At 34.2% G+C, this 23,206-nt stretch overlaps 2 protein-coding genes across 3 annotated transcripts in view; one reads left to right on the top strand and one right to left on the bottom strand.

The window, feature by feature from the left end:
• Window positions 1-469: 469 nt before the first annotated feature.
• LOC105333345 (DNA repair protein XRCC3) lies at window positions 470-4,756 on the bottom strand. Its single transcript, XM_011436268.4, has 7 exons — window positions 4,615-4,756; window positions 3,249-3,386; window positions 3,049-3,144; window positions 2,658-2,780; window positions 2,289-2,428; window positions 1,938-2,150; window positions 470-841 (listed from the first exon to the last, which is right to left on the bottom strand). Exons 1-7 carry the CDS (start codon window positions 4,670-4,672, stop codon window positions 584-586), a joined length of 1,026 nt encoding a protein of 341 aa, XP_011434570.1. The 5' UTR covers window positions 4,673-4,756; the 3' UTR covers window positions 470-583.
• A 92-nt stretch (window positions 4,757-4,848) lies between these two features.
• LOC105333346 (rab3 GTPase-activating protein non-catalytic subunit) overlaps window positions 4,849-23,206 on the top strand; it is a 29,056-nt gene continuing 10,698 nt past the window's right edge. For both annotated transcript variants that reach the window (XM_034470242.2, XM_066089044.1), the window contains exons 1-22: window positions 4,849-4,983; window positions 5,105-5,287; window positions 6,108-6,192; window positions 6,473-6,520; window positions 6,656-6,731; window positions 7,192-7,293; window positions 7,413-7,512; window positions 9,599-9,700; window positions 9,888-10,036; window positions 11,232-11,311; window positions 11,424-11,507; window positions 13,163-13,302; window positions 17,490-17,617; window positions 19,131-19,330; window positions 19,418-19,500; window positions 19,691-19,755; window positions 19,856-19,946; window positions 20,152-20,285; window positions 20,473-20,725; window positions 20,854-20,951; window positions 21,085-21,181; window positions 21,312-21,472. In XM_034470242.2, coding sequence (XP_034326133.2) covers window positions 4,875-4,983; window positions 5,105-5,287; window positions 6,108-6,192; window positions 6,473-6,520; window positions 6,656-6,731; window positions 7,192-7,293; window positions 7,413-7,512; window positions 9,599-9,700; window positions 9,888-10,036; window positions 11,232-11,311; window positions 11,424-11,507; window positions 13,163-13,302; window positions 17,490-17,617; window positions 19,131-19,330; window positions 19,418-19,500; window positions 19,691-19,755; window positions 19,856-19,946; window positions 20,152-20,285; window positions 20,473-20,725; window positions 20,854-20,951; window positions 21,085-21,181; window positions 21,312-21,472 — 2,568 coding nt within the window. In that variant the 5' untranslated portion in view covers window positions 4,849-4,874. The remainder of the gene's footprint in view (window positions 4,984-5,104; window positions 5,288-6,107; window positions 6,193-6,472; window positions 6,521-6,655; window positions 6,732-7,191; window positions 7,294-7,412; window positions 7,513-9,598; window positions 9,701-9,887; window positions 10,037-11,231; window positions 11,312-11,423; window positions 11,508-13,162; window positions 13,303-17,489; window positions 17,618-19,130; window positions 19,331-19,417; window positions 19,501-19,690; window positions 19,756-19,855; window positions 19,947-20,151; window positions 20,286-20,472; window positions 20,726-20,853; window positions 20,952-21,084; window positions 21,182-21,311; window positions 21,473-23,206) is intronic.

Raw genomic sequence — 23,206 nt, forward strand, 5'->3', positions numbered from 1 at the left:
CATATCTTTCTAATGGGGAAACATTGGAAGTTCTTACTTTACACAAAGATTGCTTATCATTAAAGGGTGTATCATGACCTTGACCCAAGGTCAATTGAAAAAGTTCAAGGTCATTGTTTCAAAAAAGCTAAATTCTGTCTGTGTCATGTCTTGTATTAATGGAAATATTAGAAGCTAAAAATTAACAGTTTTCAAAAATAAAGCAGTTGTTATTTATAGAAAATGGACAGTGAAATAGATTCATCCAATATTTTCTATAATAGCAAAAATACACGCGTTATGATTTTTTTCTTAGCGGGGGGTATCAATTGTGAGCTTGCTCACAGTACCTCTAGTTTAATTTGATGCTGTAATGTTGTTATGACATAAATAGTCATTCATGAAAGTGTAAACAGCAGTCAAATCATTTTGATAAAATGGAAAATGTTGAGTTTAAAGTCCTACAAAAGTTTAATAAATTTGAATGCAATCTTTTTTTGTTCTTTTATGTGACTGAAAACATGAAACCAAGAAACATACAAAGGAACAAATTCATAAACATTATATACATTACATCAATATATATATATATAACATGTTGTTGCTATGTTAAGGCCTTGATCCCCTCCTGATCAATTACATACATCAGTGAAAGGTTGGGGAGATTCGGAGCAAACACTACTTCCAAGGTCCGGATAGAGGTGGGGAATCCCCCAATTACTGATCCTTTGAGGATGATCCGGGGAAGGTCCACTTCCCGATTAGTCCGGGATAGACTGAGTCGACAGGTGATCTGATTGGACCAGGCCAGTCCAAGGGCCGGGATATTTTTCTTGCCTATACTCTGCATGGAATCTGTCACCTGTTGTAAAGAGTGTACAGTTAATTATGCTTAGAAATACAATCCATTTATCATGCATTTAATACAAATGTTCCTGGTCAATTATACAGTATGAAAGAGATGACAATATATATTCATACTGCTGACTATTTTAATAGGAAAATATTTTTTATCACAAATAATGCATTTTCAGAATATGAGATTATTAAACTGAGTATCAATCTTATTTAAATACAGATCTTTACAATAGAACAAAGTGCAGAGATCCGACAAACAACCCATTGACTCTGAGAGTCATGTTCTGTGATGTCAGAATGAACCTTTTTGTTCGTATATGAGATAATTCATAAACCAATCACAATAAGCGTTACAAAGTCGTTGGCAACATTATTTAAAATAGCATCAAAATGTCACATACAAAAAAGAGTAATTTGCCAACAAAAAAGAGTAATTTGCCATCAGATTGAGTATCTTCATAATTTGAGAACAATATGCAAATTTTAAAAATGATTAATTTTAAATATCATGTGAATACAGTCAAGTGACATGAAAATACCGGTATGTGCGTCACTAGGTGTGTCACTTAGGTAAGTTTTGGGGTCTTGGTAGCTCAGTGGTTACAGTGCTGACATGGTATGCCAGAGGCCTTGGGTTCGAACCCGAGTTGAGACAATTTACACCCTGTTACATCAATTTTCATTTCCTAGGAACATGTCTTTTCTTTTTTCTGACACATAGTTTTGGGGACAAATTTTGATAAAGAGGGGTTATATAAAAATGGTGTACAGGTGTGTGACTCGGCCAATATAAATCAGGTCTCAGTGGCTCTGAATACTGGTACTCTCTAAGACCCTGGGTTCAAGCCCCTGACCTAATGAACTGATATCGGACAATTCTAAACACTCGTATGAGGACACAAGTATAGAAAACCATATTATCCTAATAATTAGATCCTTTACCATCAAGTAACCATAATCAAAGCTAGAGTAAGACTCTACTGTACTGTACGATTGTGGATCATTTACTAAGTATTACTGAATACATGCATATCTTCACATAAAAATTTCCTTGAAATGGTTTTTCATTAAAGAACTTTTCAACCAAGATTATTGATTACCTGATTAACACACACAATGGGTAGACAGTATTTGGAGCTGATTCGATGTAGACTGGCAGCCAAAGAAGCCATGTGTTTTGAACGTTTGTACATGTCCTTTAGCTCGTAGTCACACCGAAACACTGCAGCCACGGAATCCACAATCACTAGTTTAACACTACCACTGGACAGCAGGTGGGGCAGCTTCTGATGTATGCACGAGTTCAAACTGTCCTTAAAACCAAGGAATCAAAATAAAAACCTTAAACAAACTTAACATTTATTTGAAAGAATATAAAAATGAAAGAAAAAAATCTCAACATTTGTGTGATTTATTTGAATAACAGTACAGTAATTAATAGTACTTATTACCAGGTCAGCTACGTGCTCAATGAAGATATTGTCTCCGAAAGGAATCTGTTTGCGTTTCTCTGACCGCTGCCTGAAATAGCTGATCATCTGGCTCAGTCGTTTACTGGGAAAGGCATCCTCTGTACAGATGTATGCAGCTCCTGTTTGATACAGGAATTCTCAATAAGTTCTGTTTATGTTTCAGTGTTAATATTTCAATTTGGCACTAGGAATAAAACCAAGACAACAACAAAAGATGCATAGCTATATATTTCAAATGTGAAGCAAAATTTTGCATGCCTGATAGAATTTTGTTGTGAGAAATTATACTAACTTCACTGTAATCTTTAAAAATACATTATGACAGTCATTATGCATTTGGTGTGTTACCTGCTGCCAGACCCCCTTCCTCTGGAGGAAGCTGTACGGTTAGACACAGCTGGAGACAGAACTGGGTCTTCCCACTGGCACTCTCCCCAGATATCTCAGTGATACCTTGGGATAATATCCCTCCTGCAGAGAAACATTAAGCAGGGAAGAGGAAGTTGTAATTCATTAATTAATGTACACATAAAAATTATTGTCATATATTGTGAGTCAGTACACTTCTATTGTTGCTATAATTATTCTATGACCATTTTTATATCTATAAACTTAAGATACAAAATGCCTGTTTGTACACAATTAAATATATATAGAGAAGAAAGAATAAATAATTACTTTGGTAAAATTAAAAATCACATTGCAATCTAGAAAGCATACATATGTACTTGTATCTAACCTCTTAATGCATCATCAATTTGCTTGCATCCTGTAGAAAGTTTACCAATTATCAGATTCTGTAGACAATTTTTTGTACCTCTTTGTAGGTCAAGAGCTGTAATAACAAATTCATATGCACATGGATCAAATACCGGTACTTATTTTCCTCTATTCGTAAACTGCTTCTTTTGATTTAAGAATGAAAAGTTATACTTGTACCTGTCAACAGAGGGTGAGTCAATACTTGCTGTGCTATAGCAGTTTTCAGTCCTGTCACTTCCCCCTGGCTCAGTTTAGCCAGTCTCTCTATGTCTTGTGAAGAAAGAGTCAGAATTTGTCCATATGATGTCAGTCCAACTAAAAAAAGAAATAGCCAGTGTCTCATGCTATCGTGGTACTTATTTCCCCCCCCCCCTAAAAAAGATATTTCATGTGTCATTTTCACGAATTACAGTCAAGTCGTACCCAACCCGACTCGCACCCAAACCAACTCGTACCCAAATATTTGAGTACGACTTCACTAGTCAACTCGTACCCACGGGGAAAAAATATATTTATACTAGGAAAATAAAATGAATGGCTTTTATTCGTATGTTGTTATGTTTTGTATATTATCGATAACATTAATATGCGAATTGTATAACAAATTTAAAAGAATTTGTCATAAAAATCTGGTATACTATAGTTCTGTACTTGAATGCGGACGGATCATGAATGGTTATGAGCAGGTTAACTGTCATCAATAAAAATTAAAATTAATTGCTTTATGTGATTCCGTTCAACCGATCAACCAATGAGTTTGTCAGCACAAAATAAACATGCTGCTCATAATTAAGAAGAAACACACATTTTCATCACTTTTGGTAGATCAACATGGTTTGAAAGAGGTGTGTTTCCTGCAAGAAAACGGTAAGTAAATCACTATATTAGATATTGTTTTATAATTAAAACATATTTTTTGAGTAATCAAATGGATTAGGCAACAGGCAAAGTTAATTTAAAGTTAAATAAAACATAAATAAAAAACATAACATATGAATGAAAACTATTGTATTTTATTTTCCTAGTATAAATATATTTTTCCCGTGGGTACGAGTTGACAAGTGAAGTCGTACTCAAATATTTGGGTACGAGTTTGTTTGGGTGCGAGTCGGGTTGGGTACGACTTAACTTGATTCCATTTTCACATGTCATTAAGTGCTGTTCAAAAAGCCTGTATTATACTATAGTTTTTCTGAGGAACATCAATTTTCCAACTTACCTTGTTTATTTTATGCACTGTCTTTAAATCACAAGTCTTATTTACCTTTAAAATTAGAGTTCCATTGTATCGCGGCATATAAAATCTGGAAGCCTGGTTGCAAGTTGGTGCAAACTCTTTGTGGAAAATCGCGGATAAAACGTGAATGCTGTTTTTGGAACATACCGCGACACAACGGAACCCGCGATACAATGGAAAGATATTTTTTATAGTAGACAGCATTATGACACTGCACAGGCCAGGTTAATCAGCTGTTAATTGTAAAACTGCAGGATTCTTGCATGCATGTTTTGTTAAATTTAAGCTTAAAAATTATAGCCAAACCTTTCCTCATAGATGTCTTGATCTTGGGATTTACATCCAAATCTTCTACAGTATTCATTCGCTTAACTCTACACGTCTTGTGATCCTCTCCACTTTGTAGAATTTGGAATTTGCGCCAACGTCAAGTTGAACTTGATATTTACACCGGAAGTAGTATTTCGGAATATAAATTCGGAAGTCTCTCTACTTTTTATGTAAACATGATCGTGTCTGACGTGGGATGAAGAAGAAGAGATTGTTTAATCATTTGTTCTTCCACAATGTCCTGTCAACTTAACGTATTTGCTGACTTTCATAACATTACATCAGTAAGAAACTTCCTTTTTCCCGAGCTGAGGTCTGAACCACCAGTTTCAAATGAAGTTTCAGGTAAACATTGCATGGCCAGACTCTGCTTTGATTGGGGATGATCAATTATAGTAGTTGTATTTGTAATCCATGTATCCTGATCAGCTGCACTAATAAAATGATAATCAAATTCTTTGTACAGAAAACGATGGCTGGGATGAGGACTGGGGATCATGGGGAGAGGAAGGAGGGGAGGACCCAGACATCCCAGACGGCCGTGAACCTGATGACAAACATCAGTGGCTGCAGGAGTGTGTGATCTCCCTGTCTCCCACCAATGACATTGTTGCTGTAGCTCACAGTGACAGATGTGTCCTGCTTTCTCGTATGTTAATATGATTGATTTGTTCTCTTGGGTTAATAATTTACTAGTTTGAGTGATCTGTACATGCTATATCATCAGGTTAATGGGACCAATCTCTCAAATGGGATATAAATCATTTAATAGCCTGTTTAGGATGTAATACCTCAAATGGGAGATAAATTTAAATGTAATCAACAAATCATAATTTGTTATGAATTTCTGCTAACATAATAAACAAAGATGTAAGTTTTGGTTAAGGATATTTTTTAGATTCAAGTTACATCGATACCCTATATTGTAGTAGTTAGGGCTATATGGACCATGGATATCAGCCTGGGTAGCTCAGTGGTAGAGCTCCTGACTAGAGTTGCAATGGTCCCAGGTTTGATTCCCAATCCAGCCATATGTTTTCAATGTCTTTATATGATCATTTCTTCTTTCCTATTACAATATTGACCAGCCTTGTCTGAATAAAATATCAGACTCATTTCTGAGCCAAAAAAAAAAGAATATTTAAGAGGGCTGGATGGTTGTGGCCATTTTATAGACTGTATTAATCTCATAAGAAGAAGAAGAGCTTCATAAAAAGATGTGGGGAAAAATTTATATCCAAATATATGGATTTTTTCTTTTTTAAATGATAGATCTTAATAGATCACAATTCATATCTAAAAATTTAAGGAAGATCTGATGGTTAATTCGTTGACCACCCAGCCTCCTTTAGTAGCTATTGAGCATACGCTTTGTCAAATTATTTTCTCATAATCTAAGATGCCAATATCTGAATGCTTATTTATTAGGCCTACATGAATTGCTTACACATTATACAATTTTGTAACAGAGAAGTTCAATAGTGGAGGAGTAAGCTCAGGCATGGATACTAAATACAAAATAGTCTGGGAAGGAAGTTTACAACAAGAAGAAGGGTAAAGTTTTCTCCTGCGATTTGACTGTGAATACATTTGTTCCCTGTCATACCAGTATATTCTTTCAGTTAATATATATAATATATATGTATCATATGATACATTTGGATATTTAACTGTTGTTAAGATGCTCAATTTCTGATGTTTTATAAATCAAAATGTTTTTTTTAATTATTATATTATGATTAATTATAACAAATGTACAAAATTTTGACCATACTAAAAGAATTATTTCAAAATGGGTGCAATTAATCACATTTTTATGCTCTTATTTTTATAGGGAACAGATTACAGCAATAATGTGTCTTCCTCTGGCTTCACAAAAAAGGTATCAAATTGTAACATTGAAAAATATCTGAATTTTAGACATCCCTAATTCCTTAGAGGATAATATTAAGGATCTGCTAGATGTCATTATCATCCCACTCTAATCATAACTGTAATTTTGATTTGGATGTTTCAGGAGTATGCAAGGAGGGCCAGATTGGACCTGTGTTATTGTTGGGTTCTCTTCTGGCTATATCCGATTCTACACAGAGGCAAGTACCCTAAATGACTGAAAAGTCTATCATTTACATGTATATGGCTCTCTCATTGTTGTAATTTTATTTAGGAATGAGGAATCATTCTTTGAGTATTATTAGGTTTTCATTTTATCGTCGGGGCATGATCAAATCCAATGAAGCATAATGGGCTTTATAATAGATTTGATCACACTCTGATCAGATTTGATCATCTCATAATATTCAAAGAATGATTCCTTATTTCTAATACATGTTTATAATTTTCAGCAATTATACAATTAAATATTAAATTATTGACATTTTTTCATTATTTTTGTTTCAAGTAATTATGAAAACCCCACTTGGGCCCCAACAGTGGGTCATTTGCATTGATGAAATGTATATATGTGAAAAATTTGATTTAAAGTGTCATCACAGACAAAGACATTGGAAAATGTAAATATTTCTGGATTAATTCTTACCTTTTTTTCTTTAGACGGGAACACTGTTATTGTCACAGCTTTTACACAGTGAACCAGTTCAAAGGTTAAAGTGCAGAACATATGAACCTCCACGATTCCTCGGTGACAATGAACAGGTAATATTACATTGTAAATACTGAATCTATACATGAAAAGTCCAAATATAATAAAATTATGTTGAATATGTTTAAATGAATATTTTGATTCTGAGAATGATTTATTTTATTTCCCTTAGCACGAAGAGTTGCTTATTCTGTTTAAGAGAGCTTTGGTAACTATTGATGGATTCAGCTTGTTTCAATCTCTGCGAGCTTGTAGAAACCAAGTGGCAAGAGGTAAATATGTTCTGGAATAACAAAGAAAAATATACAACTGCATTATGGCTACTCTTTCACACGGGAATGGTTTACTGTAAAGTGATTATTTACATATATGTACGTGTGGGGAAAATAAACACTATTCTAAGTTACACTGTAAGTTTAAAACCGCATAAAATACCCCTGCACGTATAGTAAAAAAATTAAAACTTGTGTGTAGTGAATCATGCATCTGCATATTAATACCCACGCGTATTATTTGACTCTAGAAAATGCGTAATTTACCACCAGTGTAAATAACAACTTTTACAGTACCATGCTCTGAGTTGATACGGAAAAAAGAATTAGAGAATGAATTAGATGCATTATATGAAATTAAATCAAAAGGAGCACAAATAAGGTCAAGGGCCAAATGGATTGATGAGGGAGAAAAAAATTCATCCTGGAATGAAAAATAATAAGTCACCTGTTGAATTTTATAATGTGTTTTGGAAAAATATTCGCAAATTTCTATATGAAGCTATATCCCAAATTTATATCAAAATAAACATAAATACAGTAAAATGTGTTGGTATTTATATAAAGCATACTAAAACAGAGTGTAATAAAAAATGCTGGCTATATAAGCTGAGAGAGCTCGAAAAAATATTGGACACTTGGCGAACAAGAAAGCTAACACTTTTCAGAAAATGTCAGATAAGTATTTCTTTAATTGTTTCTAAATTTTTTTATGTCACAACAATACTTGAAAACCCTGATCAAACTATATTCAAACAAAATTATTTTCTCGTGTCTATGGGGGAACAGAGAAAGAATAAAGCGTAAAACTCTAATAAGACATATATCAGATGGAGGGATTGGTATCACTGATTTTGAAACTAAAGTCAAAGCTTTAAAAGCATCATGGGTTTCAAAACTTATTCAGTCTTACAATGATTTAATTAAATCAACCCTTGAACGCTTGTATAGAAAGGTATAATGTCGATATCTCTTATCTATTAAACACTCATATTACAAACACACAAGACTTGAATATCAAATACCTGCCAAATTTTTATAAAGATTTTAATGAGTGTGAAAACATTGATTGAGAAAATATCCAGTTTCAGAATATATGGTTCATTAGAAATATAACGTATAAAGAAAAAACAGTGTTCCTTCCAAATTAAATTAAAAGTGCTTTTAAGTACATGAGTGATTTATTCAATTCAAATGGATTCAAACCAGTTAATGAAATGAAAAAGAGTCTTATATTTGAAAAAATTATCTATATGAATATATAACTCTAAAAAGTCCCCTTAGAAAATATGCAGCTAAAATAAACTTACAGAATGTAATGCATAATAAAAGTACAAAGTTGCTTTTCAATTTTCAGATTAATTAATCTTTAGATTATTAAACTGGTAGGGGGATGCTCTGGACATTTAAAGAGAGAGAAACAGAGAAATATACTGTTACATAAACCTGCTAAAAACCTATGTGCAAATCTAAATACAGTAAAACACGCTTATAACAAAGTCCCAGGGATAGGCAATTGTACTTCGTTATAAGCGTAATTCGTTATATCCGTCAAGTTTACAACATAAGATAAAGTCACGGGGAATGAAAATCACTTCGCTGTAAGCGTCAATTTATTATAAGCGTGTTTGCTATAACCGTGTTTTACTGTATATGTATGATATTTATATAATTTTGATGTAACAACCTGTTATTTTTACGTCTATCTTAGCTGTATCAATGACATACTTAGCTTAAGTAACATTTCATATGCGGAAAATACTTTAAAATGAAATTTTTTTTCGTGCTAAATTGTGTTTCAAAAAATAGAGTTCCGAAATGTATGTTGCACTAAGCCTCTGCGCAGGCGCACTGCCTTCTGTTTTGTTACATATTATATGATTGAATAAATGTTTGGGGAAAAAAATAATATTTGTATGACCTTTGCTTTGGAAACTTGCATCCAACCTAAATCTCATGATTTTGTACAGTAGTTTAAATTCTAAAAATGTAAACCTCTTCAGAATGTTTTTTAGGGTTTAATGTGTACATTGTTTCTGTTAAATGTAATAGTTATGTGATTTGTACATGAGTGATCTTATAACAGCTGCAGCCAGTGGTTCTGAGTCCACACTCCAGCCCCCGCCACTGGCCTACAAAAAGTGGGCCATACAGGAGCAGGAGAAAGTACTGGACTTATGTAGTTGTGGTATGTTTTTTTAGTTTTAACTGTCAGCTGACACTCAAGTTATGATTCCTACAAAATAAGTGGACAGTTTTTGTTGGCAGTTACATGTAAAATAGTGTGACAATTTACACGTAAATGTATTTATTGATTTAGATACTGTTTGAGTAATTTATGCAATTGTCATTTTTTTCATTTTTGGAAATATCAGGAGTAAACACTCCCAATCCATTTGACCACATGCGGACAGCAGCCATGTTAGGGGGACCCTCAGCCAATATCAGACCCACCCCACCAGCTGCGGGGCTCTTTATTACCTCAGGGGTGGGGCCCTATGTAGGATTCTTCTATGCTGTTGAGGTAATGAAAAAACATTGGCCTATGTTTCGTCTTACAGCCTTAGTAAAAATACATATAAAAGGACTACAAATGTTGAAAGCAAGATTTCAGTATGAGCCAAGAGGATCTGAGATTGAATAATGAAATATACACGTATTTGGTATGATATAACACAAACAGATCATTTATGATGACTGGTGTCATATAATATTTTGAACCCTGCGATATATTGAACCCGGGTTCAAAATATCGCTGCGATATATTAACCCCCCGCCCCCATAAAATATTGAGCCCGGGTTTAAAATATTATGGCTGCGATATTTTGACCCCCCCCCCCCCCCCCCATCCTAATTCCCTTTGGAGAGGTTGTTCAAAATATTATGGTCGCAATATTTTGAACAACCTATCATGGTGCCACCATGCCTGCCTTGGTATTTTCCAGAAGGACACCGTGACACATTGTATTTTTTGTGATTGATGATTAATGATGAATCTGTCTGTTTGTTATTTAGTTTGTTGTATTTGAAGTTATAGTGTTTAAGATATAAACATAATATATTCAAATAAGAGGAAGATTCAATGTTTTGTAACCATAAGGCTTAAATAAATTATTGTTTGTTTGGAATTGCCCCTATAAACATAATATATTCAAATAATTTCAAATTAGAGGGAGATTCAATGTTTTGTAACCATAAGGCTAAAATAGAATTATTGTTTGTTTGGAATTGCCCCCACCCCACCCCATAAAAATATCGCAGTCATAATATTTTGAACCCCCTCTCCACAGGGAATTGAAAATAGGAAGGGGGTTCAATATATTGTTGCCATGATATTTTGAACCCCCTCTCCAAAGGGAATTGAAAATAGGAAAAAATTTCCATTCAGTCTAATGGGCCATTATATTTTGAACCCCCTCTCCAATAGGAATTTGAAATAGGTAGCGGGTTGGGAATTGGAAAAAGGAGGGGGGTTCAATGTATCGCGGCCATAATATTTTGAGCACCCTTTCCAATAGCACTGAAATTAGAGGGGGTTTCAAAATATTACAGCAATAATATTTTGAACCAGGGTTCAATGTTTTATGGGGGGTTCAATATTTCACAGCAATATATTGAACCCGGGTTCATAATATTGCATAAATTATTGAACCCGGGTTCAATATTTCGTGGTATCAAAATATTATACGACACCGGTATATATGTGGTGATGTTTTTAGGGCAGCAGCCAGCCAATTCTGTCTGATGTAGCTTATGCAGTGGCACACAAACTGAAGTCAGCCATCATGTCAGCTGCAAGGTCAGTCAATTATTTTTTAGTTTAAATACAAGAACGGTTTTGAAAATGTGCAGATGTAATGTCAGTCAGTAAACTTTTGAAGTTTACCTTTACCTTTGTTCTTCCTTTTCAGTGGGTGGCTAGGATTTGGTAGCAAACACAAGGAAGAAGAGAAGCAGAGGCCTAAGATAGAGCCAGCTACTCCTATACCAATGAGGTAAAAATGAATGTATCAAAAATTACACTGGATTAGTTTATTGGAGGTTATTGTGGTTTCATCAATATTCGTTGAATACCAATTTTCGTTGATTTCGTTGTTAAGTTTATCCTTGAAATTAAAAATTCATTGAACTGCACTTTCTACTAATATTTTGTATTGATTGGGTCATTGGCCACAAATTTACATATTTTTGAAACTGTGATTTCCACTTTATCCACGAAAATTGATACCCTTGAATATTAATGAAACCACAGTACATGAAACAGTTCAATTATCATGAACCACTAACAGGGTTGCTTTCATTTTTAGCTCACCTGAGCTGAAAGCTCAAGTGAGCCATTCTGATCACATTTTGTCTGTCGTCCATCTGTCCGTCCATCTGTCCGTGAACTTTTCACATTTTCAACATCTTCTCAAGAACTACTGGGCCAATTTCAACCAAACTTGGCACAAATCATCCTTAGGCAAAGGGGATTCAAAGTTGTGAAAATTAAGGGTCACACCCGTTTTCAAGGGGAGATAATTAGAAATTAATGAAAAATTTTGAGAAATTTTCAAAAATCTTCTTCTCAAGAACCATAAAGCCAGGAAAGCTGAAACTTGTGTGGAAGCATCCTCAGGTAGTGTAGATTCAAAGTTGTGAAATTCATGACCCCCAGGGGTACAGTGGGGCCACAAAGGGGGGTCAAAGTTTTACATAGGAATATATAAAGTAAATCTTCAAAAATCTTCTTCTCAGAAACTAATCAGCCAGGAAAGCTGAAACTTGTGTGGAAGCATCCTCAGGTAGTGTAGATTCAAAGTTGTGAAATTCATGACCCCCAGGGGTACAGTGGGGCCACAAAGGGGGGTCAAAGTTTTACATAGGAATATATAGAGTAAATCTTTAAAAATCTTCTTCTCAGAAACTAATCAGCCAGGAAAGCTGAAACTTGTGTGGAAGCATCCTCAGGTAGTGTAGATTCAAAGTTGTGAAAATCATGACCCCCAGGGGTACGGTGGGGCCACAATGGGGGGTCAAAGTTTAACAAAGGAATATATAGAGTAAATCTTTAAAAATCTTCTTCTCAGAAACTAATCAGCCAGATGATTCTTTATAATTGTTAAGACTTTGGCCCCAGGACAATTCTTTGGCTTCACAAGAAGGTTCAGAGTTTGATGTTGGTTTATATCCCATATATAAACTATTATTAAGGATCTTTTTGAGAACTGCAATACTCAACATATGATATGACAATAAAATCATCCTGTTAGAAAAGGGACTAATGATTATGAACATAAGAATATCCAGGGGGGAAATGGATTTTATTTATACAGGATCTACATGTATTATTGTACATTGTCCAGATAGTTTGTATTATGACTCCATTAAGCTGATTTTATCATACCTATTGTTTCTCAGGTGAGCGATGTGGCCCATGGGCCTCTTGTAGTATTAAATATGAATATTATGAAAGTTTCTCTCTCTGTTTGGGGTTTCATTATGAATAATCAAAGATTTGACTTTCCAGGTACATGTTGATATTTAAAAATAAGAATTGTACAATGTAGTTCTTTATTGCTAATACCATTAGACTGACTCTGTGTACATGTATTCTTAGTTTTTATGCATATTGATGATTTTTAGGCTGATTGTGTGGTTTCTATTACAGATTTGGATTGCCTGACAAGAGAAGGCTGGGAGACAGTATCTACCTCTCACCTAACAATAGCTATGTAGCCACCACAGACAGTTTTGGCCGTGTCATTCTAGTGGATGTGGAGCGTGGAACAGCTGTCAGGATGTGGAAAGGTGGGAGAGTAGCGAATTCGATTTTAGGGCTGCGTATGATTATCATACATCTTTGTGTAATAAGAAATAATACATAAACAGTACAGGAATAAGTTAGAGAACATAAATCTAAATTTGATGATTAATACATAGATATCTTATATATTATGTCGAAATTATTTCAAACAATGAATATACATATATTGGATGAATTATATTTTAACCAAAGTATTGCATTAAATAAGTATAAAATATAAGTACGTGGATATGATTTGACAAAAATAGTTAACCAGGGTCCTTACAACACAAAAAAAAGTCTAAACACTCCCCAGTGGACAATGCTACTTGAGATTGTTCTTTCAAACTAGCTAATAAAACAACAAAACATGTAAATACATGTATATATCAGAATATCAGCAAATTTTGAGACTTTTTTTTCCATCAGAATATGTTTTAAACTTATTAAATTTTAATATGAGCAGGTCGTCCGTCACCGGAAGTGATTCCAAAATTTCGATTTTTGGAATTTAAAAGCACATACATTTCATAGACATTTTTGTACTGAATACAAAACTAAAAACCGTTTTAAAATCGGACAACGCATTGCAGAGATATTGAAGTTTAAAAATTACCTTTCAGGAAATCTGAATTTTGCAGTGTAGGTCCAAAAATTAGTTTAAAAAGAAGTTAATAATATTTAGTACCAAATGTCAACATTTTAATTTTACCCTAGCTGTCATTAATTCATAATCAAATGGATTGTTTTAAAATATCATTAGGTGATATGTTATCGAAGTTACACCTTTGTTTACATTCGTTAAATGAGCTTAGAATTTGTTTGTAGAAAAGTTGAAGTTTGCCTATTCTATCCAGTGCATTTAAATTAGTTTCAGAAAATTGTAAGATGTAATTGTGATTTGAATTAGCTTTTTCCATAAAACGCTCAAAGATTTCAAGTAGAGTTCCCTTAGAAGATAACAATTGCGGTATCCACGCTGATTTTAGAGCTAATTGATAAACCTCTATCAGTTATATCGCCTATCAAGGTATTTCATTTGATTCTTTCAGATTTGTCCTATATAAAATTAAATAAGAGTCTTTGGACCTTACAGATATATTCTTTATCGGGTATACACAATATAGATGCAATATAAACTAGTTTTGACGTTGCTAATGTTTTAATTATACATGATTTACCAAACACCGTTAGTTTTCAACGTTTCCATGATTCAAATAAATTTTCCATGTCATGATATATTTTCATCCAATTTTTATTGTAACATTCTTCTTTATCATGTCCTCTATAAATACCTTTAAGTTAACACCTGACAGCTTTATTTGTTGCTTTAACGCCATTGATTTCATCATGCATATTGATTTTAATACTGGTAATATAATGTACCAGGTATATTTTGTGTTGATCACTTAGGTGGCAGGGGACAGTTTTTTTGATTCAATTCATTGTAGCCAAGGGATGCATGTCTTCGGAACTCTGTAACTAGAATTTCCTCAGTTCCCATTCAGCACAAATACCTTTAATTCACTCTTTATAAGGCCAATCACCAATTTCTGAAGAAAATTATTAGTCAAAACCTGTAAAATTCTCTACATACTGGTTTTTACGAGATTTTGACCCTTTCATATTTTGCTAATTTTTCATGATTTTTCAGCTTTTTAGACCTCCCCCAGCTAATTCCCTGCAGAGGGTTGACCTTCTGTACCGCGTGCATGTTGCACTATCACATGTCAGAAACTTACCGGTGTATAGTTTACAGTGTCCCATCCACCTACTTTTCGTGTTATTTTACCTCCCGTCTGTAACTTGCAATTTCACTGTGTAAAGTCAGCACAACAGTCATAGCCGCAGGTTTCGCATTTTACTTCTGATTCTTATGTACCTAACATAAGGGGCCTACATATTGCATATCAATTTCAACAACAGACATCCCTCTAACTAATGATAATCATTAAAAATCATTTCATGAATTTTAGCAACACTCATAAGCCTTCAAGTACAGCAACTCTCAATTTTACAAAAATATTGACGGGTACTTTATTCGAAACTGTCCCTTGCTACCTTTAACATACACTAACATTCTCTGAAAAGTCATCTTGTCTTAAAATTAAAAGGCTTATGCTATTCTGAGAAAAAGTACACCACATTTTGACAATTCCATTGAGGTTTAAGAAAAATATGGCCATTTAAGTGAACCCACCATTTCCACTTTCCTCTATTCAACACAGATTCATAGGGCTCTCCATAAATAAAGCATCTGTACCTAATCTTTTAGAGGTCAACTGTTGTTCAACACCCTTAAATAAGAAACCGTATTCAATACTACATACATTTGCTTGATATTATCATGATAAAAGCATCACATCACTTAGAAATCCCTCTACATGTATACCCTCCCCCTATTTTTTGATTTTCACAAGACGGATTAGTTTGAACACTTTAACCTAATATTATGAAACTTTTGGCAGTTTCCTTGAGTGCATTTCTTACACATATTTGAAAACAACCATCACTGATATTTAAAATTGATCTTTTTTGGTAAATGGATGATTTGTAGCATTTTTATTCACAAAAAGTCATGTCGCCCTACATGTGATTTCTTGTTTTCATGAAAAACTAAGCCTATAATCATATTTAGTGGATATCTTACATATTCTGGTTTCTAGTCTCCTTTTAACCTTGCTAAATTAGTAAGACCTACAAGTGTGATGTGTGCGTTTAATTAAAATGAAATTCAAACACACCCGGGTACCTGGGGACGGATGAGAATTCCATGAAAAATGTTCAAATTTTGCATGTTTTTCTACATTTTTGATGCATATATACAATAAAAGGGTAAAAATATGTTGTTTTTTATTCATTTCAAGAGTAATTATCATAGCAGATGTTATTTCAAGGTCAAATGTACATTTACTTATCCTACATGTAATGGTAATGGAGTCCATTGGAAAGAGGGAGTCGCTTTTTCAATTCTGTAAATACATCTAAAATACCATTTTTTGAAAGGAAGGAGCAAAAACTTGAGTTTTTTGACATATTGTACACTTTGATAACTGCATTTGTCTACATGTAAAGTTCATTTGAAATAAAAATATGCTGTTTTAAAAAAAATTGGGGGATATAAGTCAGGTTGCTTAATGTTATTTCATAAAATCAGACAGCAAAATGGCTGCAAATTCATAAATTTAATGATTTAATTGATTAAAACTGTTTTAAAGTATTTATTCTTATCTCAGTAATTAACTTAAGCCTATTAATTGTCATCAGGATAGGAAATACCTACTCTCTTAGCCAATTTACTCTAGTGGTGGTCATTCTACACATTTAAGAGGGAGTTACTCCCCTTGAATATTTTAGCTAATAAATCATGTAATAACATCTATAGCCAAGAAAATCATCCATTTTCACAAAATGTATTACTTATGGTACAAAATCCACTCAAAATTACAGTTAAAGGAGAAATATGAAAATACCATGTAGTCTTGAAGGTGGCAGGGGACAGTTTTTTTGATTCAATTCATTGTAGCCAAGGGATGCATGTCTTCGGAACTCTGTAACTAGAATTTCCTCAGTTCCCATTCAGCACAAATACCTTTAATTCACTCTTTATAAGGCCAATCACCAATTTCTGAAGAAAATTATTAGTCAAAACCTGTAAAATTCTCTACATACTGGTTTTTACGAGATTTTGACCCTTTCATATTTTGCTAATTTTTCATGATTTTTCAGCTTTTTAGACCTCCCCCAGCTAATTCCCTGCAGAGGGTTGACCTTCTGTACCGCGTGCATGTTGCACTATCACATGTCAGAAACTTACCGGTGTATAGTTTACAGTGTCCCATCCACCTACTTTTCGTGTTATTTTACCTCCCGTCTGTAACTTGCAATTTCACTGTGTAAAGTCAGCACAACAGTCATAGCCGCAGGTTTCGCATTTTACTTCTGATTCTTATGTACCTAACATAAGGGGCCTACATATTGCATATCAATTTCAACAACAGACATCCCTCTAACTAATGATAATCATTAAAAATCATTTCATGAATTTTAGCAACACTCATAAGCCTTCAAGTACAGCAACTCTCAATTTTACAAAAATATTGACGGGTACTTTATTCGAAACTGTCCCTTGCTACCTTACAATATGGTATACAAGACAGCTGCTAATCTGAAGACCTGGTTCTATTTATAGGCTACCGTGATGCTCAGTTAGGATGGGTGCAGGTAAAAGAATATGTTCACCATGGAGGGGAAGATGGCAGTAAAGAGAGAATCGCTCAGTTCTTAATCATATATGCACCAAGAAGGGGAATCTTAGAGGTAACTTCTGCATATCTCTTTTTATCATAAAGAATGAGTGCACTTATGGGTCCCAGTAAAAAGTGGTAAAAATAAAGATTCAAATTAATCATATTTTTTTTATCTCGCATCATCTATTGATATTTAAACCATAAGAATCATCAAGTTTTAGCACTGAATTTTGTGTATATTTATAGCAACATAGAAGGGGTCAGCCGACATTCGTGATTTTATAAAGTAAAACGAGGACAAGCATTCATTTCAAAGCCATCGTTTATTGTCAGCCTAACCTTGTAAAAACTTATGGAAAAGATAAAAGACACATAATACATTTAGAAAACTCCAGTGAAAATAAGAAGTTTGTACAACATTAGGCTGGTACTTAAAAAAGGAAAAATGTAAAAAATTTGAAGGTTTTTCCTATAGCAAGTGAGAGCCATGCGTGACCCATGTTGAACCTACGGATGGAATAAATCATTTCAAATAGTCACGTTGGTTCTATCCAGGTAGACGTTTGTCAGATGTGCTTACTGTAAAGCCCTGACACATTTTAATTGCTTTCCATCGACTTTGTATGGTCAAGAATGCTTGTTTGATCACAATGCTAATAAGCAACTTCAAAGCTTTATTTGATTTTTCCAGACATAAGATAACGCATAAAGTATAATTCAACAAACACGCCAATTGATCAACCAACAGATTAATGTCGATTTTAATGTTTCCTCCCTATTATTTAGATAGACACAATTCAAATAGGCTCGGTATGATTTTTCAGGATTTAGATTATCTATTGGCATCTAAAAATCTTAAATTGTTTAAAATGTATGCTAATTTTGGTGAAGTTAAGCGTGCATATGAATCAGAAGTATTCATCAGTGCTCAAATATTATGAGAAAAAAGCAATTTGTTATTTTCTACTTAAAAACGGCTCTATAGCTTATCTGCACTAGTCTTGCTCTTTTTGGTTAGTAGTTGCACTATAGTCTGTCCCAAGTTATTGCTTCTATAACTTTTTGATGATTTTTGAACATACCTATGAAAGTAATACAGTTGAAATCCATAAAAGGGAATATATCCAAGATATCTTCATTGAACAATTATCATTTTTTACTCATAAAAGTTCCCAGGAATGAAAACAAATTTCTAAATAATGGGAAATGTTTACATCTTTTGTCCATTCGGAAGTACTCGGAATACCTCATGCAATTTTTCAACGTTATCATCCGGACTTATTAATGGCTGATGCAATGCAAAATCCCCGTAGACTTTCAATTTGTTGATGTGTATTGAAACCTGAAGCGGTAGAGGGGGCGTTTCAAAACAGATCATCTGGACATTTTTCATATCAGTGAATGAACTTAGTTTGAACTTAGGTATTTTTGATTATTGAAATATCAAGCAAAAAGTTTTGGAAGCAAAAACTCAGGACAGAGTATAGTCACTCAAACGTCCTGACAGTGATTTATCACATAAGAGATGCAGTCCAACAAGGTTGACTCATGATGTGTAGACCCTCTCCACTGCTTTTTTGTAGGCGTGGACTGCTGCCAGTGGTCCTAGAGTGGCGGCGTTCAATGTCCCCAAACACTGTCGGCTGATCAGTCCTGGCTATGGAATGATGGGATTGAATAATGTGACGTGTAAAGGGGTCAAGGGCAAGGTGTTCCAGTGTGCTCTCATTGAGCCATCAGGCGTGGTCAAGTCAGTTGATATTCCATTCCATCTAGCTCTCAGGTAATAATAGTAACATGTTACCGAGTAAACATTTCAGGTAGAGTCAGTAAAACAAACATATAATTTGTCAATATGATATTTGACCAGTGACAAGAACAGTAAGAGAGCCAGAGACCTCCATCTGCTGAAGAAACTGAAGCAGCTTCTGAAGGACAGTAAGGAGGAGACAGGTAGGGCAGATGTTGAATTTAAAAATTGAAGAGTGAAAAAATGATGCATGGCTGCTGAGCATTGATACATGTATTTAGGACATTTATTACATTATTTTGAAACATTGGTATTGCATTGATTGTTTTAAGTATTCAACATTACTGTAGGTGTACAAGTGTTCTATATATTTGATGTTTGATCTTTATCCAGCTGAGCTGCAGTCGTCTGTTATACAGCTTCTTCAGGATACAAGGATCTCCCACGTCACTCAACAGGCAAGTGCTTCAAGTCGTGATGGTGTTGGCATTTATTGATTGAGAATAAAACGTAAGTTCTCCCAAGATAAAGGTATTATGTACTACTAATACATTGCAGGGGGTGGAGAGAGTTCTTGCCACAAAGTATGTGTCCTCACAGTTCATGCAAGAGGTCCTGAGGTCCTGTTCCTCACACATAACAAACAGAGGTCGGTAAACGCAGATTATATAATTTATCAAAAATATGTAACAAAGAACTTGGAATAGTTTATAAATTACCTTTGAGAGTGTATTCTCTTTATTACCATTTATAATCATTATAATTAAGGTTTTTCAGATATTTGGTGATAGTTTTCTACATGTAGTCCTGTTGACCATGATTTTGTGAGGATTTTTTTTTTCGTGCTGCTGTAGGACAAGACAGCCAAGACATCAATAGCAAGCTGTTGGTGCGGTTTTGTCAGACTCATTCCGATCTCTTACAAATGTACGACAAGATCACACAGTATGGCAAACAGGCATCGGAGCAATCCACTAATATAGCTGAGGTGTTGCATTCACAAATATGCATGTTCATGCTCTTTCAGAGCCATGTTCCATAAAACTTCATCAATTTAAATCTATTTTAAACATAGGGTTGTGTAAAAGGGTTCATTTTATTAAAATTTCATCATACTTTTACTGTATCATTTGCCTCAAACCTTTAAAGATTATGTAAATTGCGTTGACTTTTAGATTCTGGTGGAGAGATTGCACATCTCAAACCCAGAGAGTACACATATCATGAATCAATTGAGTTCTGACAAGCTTCAGACTGACTCTGATCCAGTTGCCAAGAAAGTACGATTTGACATCACTGAGATATTTCATCCTAGTGACTTTCTGAGCTGTTTCCAATTCCAGCCAAATTTATCTGAAAATGAGCCTTCAAAACACCGGTCAATAAATGTGTCAGACAGCATCACACAAGAGAAGAGAGTGGGACTTGGTATGAATTGATTTTTTGTCATCTTTCTCATACCCTGGTATTATTAATTGACATGGACATTGCAGAACTATAAACCAGATTTGAACGAATTGGTACATGTACATGTATGTCAACTGAAATGCTTGCAGGCAGATTCATATTCTCTCAATGCACAAATCCGGATGGCTCTTCAGACTCTCTTTCCACTGTGATACAGAGCTGCAATATATCTCCTAATCTTTTACTAGTGAGTCTCTTGAATAATTATTTTCTAACGTATGTTCAATGAGTAACAACTATAATATCTTTCAAATGCATGTTTTTTGCCCATATGAGGACCTTTTATTATAACATTTTTACTCAAACATTTATTGTATTAGGACTTGCTGGTACTATATTGGTTGTCAGAGGAGGATAGGACTCTTGAAATGATTCCCAATCTTCATAGAGTTCTCAAAGTTCTGGTCTCATTAACAGGTAATTCACACAACTAGTTAAAAAGTGTTTAAAAGCTTTGTTGAGGAAAATGTCTCGTTAAGCTGTTCAGTGGCATTTTTGATGAGCTTTCTAGTTTATCTCGGTGGACATTTTACACAATTTGTTCCAGATCAGAGTAATGTGTTGGCAAAGCCTGGGGGGACAGCCATGTGGTGGAAGAAGATGCGCTACTCCTGTAGTCACAGCCCACGCATCCAGCCCGCCTACATCCTGGCTCTTGTGTGTCGGTCACTGTGTGGGGAAGTTGTCCAAAACCAGTCCAAGGGAAAGGTACAGTGTGAACAAGTCACAGTGCATGGGTTTTAATGAGTTTATAATGGCAGGGCTCGACATTAACGCTTGTCCGATTTCCCGGAACCAGTTAAAAAAAAAATAATGAAAGTTAATATTGCTGGCCACTTGTTCGAATGGACAAGTGCATTTTAATGTAAAGAAGTCTCCAAAATTAAAAAAAAAAAAAAAAGAAAGTTTGGTGATTAGTTTATCTGTAGTCTTGTTATAAGTTTATTAATTATAGTTATTTTGGATTTCGATCCCAACATCAAATTGCAATGCAATTGAGTTACTCTTGATCGGGATTGAAGTTCACTAATTTCAAAAGGAATGTAATTTTTTTATGGAATCATTGATATATCACCAGTGAATTGGCTTCCATTTCACTTTTTATAACTTTTAGCATACATTATCATAGTCTACATTATTTTACTTTATTCTTATCTTATATGTTCCCATACTTAGCAATTCCTTATTGACATCTAAAGTATTCCTTATTATTTATTTCCAAAGGTTCTCCAAGCTGTTGTTTACTTCTTAATCCCCTAGAATATTTAGTGATTTCACAGTAATTGTTAATCTCTATTTTCAGTAACACTGCTCATGGCAGTGGGCACTAATAGGTGTTAGTTAGGGTAAACAAAACCACTTTGACTTCTTCACATCAAAGGGATGACACTGATAACTTAATTATTTGATTAGCCCTAAGTGACAACTTTACCTTAGGTAATTCATAGAGAAAATTAATTCTGGTACGTTAGTTCTTTTAGAGAGAGAGTTAGTTTTGAGACTTCGGACTGAAAGGATGTAGGGTGAAGCTAAGGAATGATGTAGAGTGTTAGGAGACAAAATTCTAATTCATGTGTTTAGGCCCCTTTCTTTAAATTACCGTTAGGATCAAGACTTGCTTATTAATGTTTTTACCTGCTTGTGTAGATTGGATTATTTAACATTCAATCTTTAATAAACATTCCTCATATCCTGCCATTTGGACTTTGTGCATTCTTGATTTACTAATTCCCCTTGAGCTTAATTCCCCAAATGAACATGCACCATCACCTAGTTATGTACCAGACATCCGGGCGTGGTCACAGAGAGACTATGATGACTTAACATGTTTAATTAAAAAAGAAAAAAGCTGAGAATGCAACATTGGATGACAAACAGTTAAACCTAATACTAAAATGTCTTGTAAATTTTGCAGTGACAAAGCTACTGCTAACAAATTATGTTTAATATGTTACATATGGAACAAATACATTATGAAAGACACTTTTAGTTTTCATTTGAAAAGAAGTTAGGTTATTAATTGTAGCAAGAATAATTGATAATAAAGGACTTGATTTTAGTAATACAGAACTGTAGTTTTCAAGTTGACAAGATTTGAACTTAAATGTTGAAAATTTTTCGGACAAGTGAAGTTGAAGTTTGGACAAGTAAATGTCTTGGTCACTTGTCAGAATGGACAAGTAGAAAAAAAAGTTACTAAGTGTATTGCCAAAAATACAAAGGACTATGTCCGGTATCATGCATTATTTGCCCCCAAAATTTAAGTTTTGTGAAGAGGTTTAAAAATAAGGTGGCAATTAGTTGAAATCACATTGAAAATAAGTGTGTAGAAGTTATCACCATAGTGACATCATAATGTAGTAATTACGTCATGAAAATTGTCTTATTTTGATAAAATCAAGTTTTGTAGCAAAATATGGGTGTTTGCCGATGGTTTTTCGA

The sequence above is a fragment of the Magallana gigas genome, chromosome 6 (assembly GCF_963853765.1).
Source record: "Magallana gigas chromosome 6, xbMagGiga1.1, whole genome shotgun sequence".
Classification (NCBI taxonomy): Eukaryota; Metazoa; Mollusca; class Bivalvia; order Ostreida; family Ostreidae; genus Magallana; species Magallana gigas.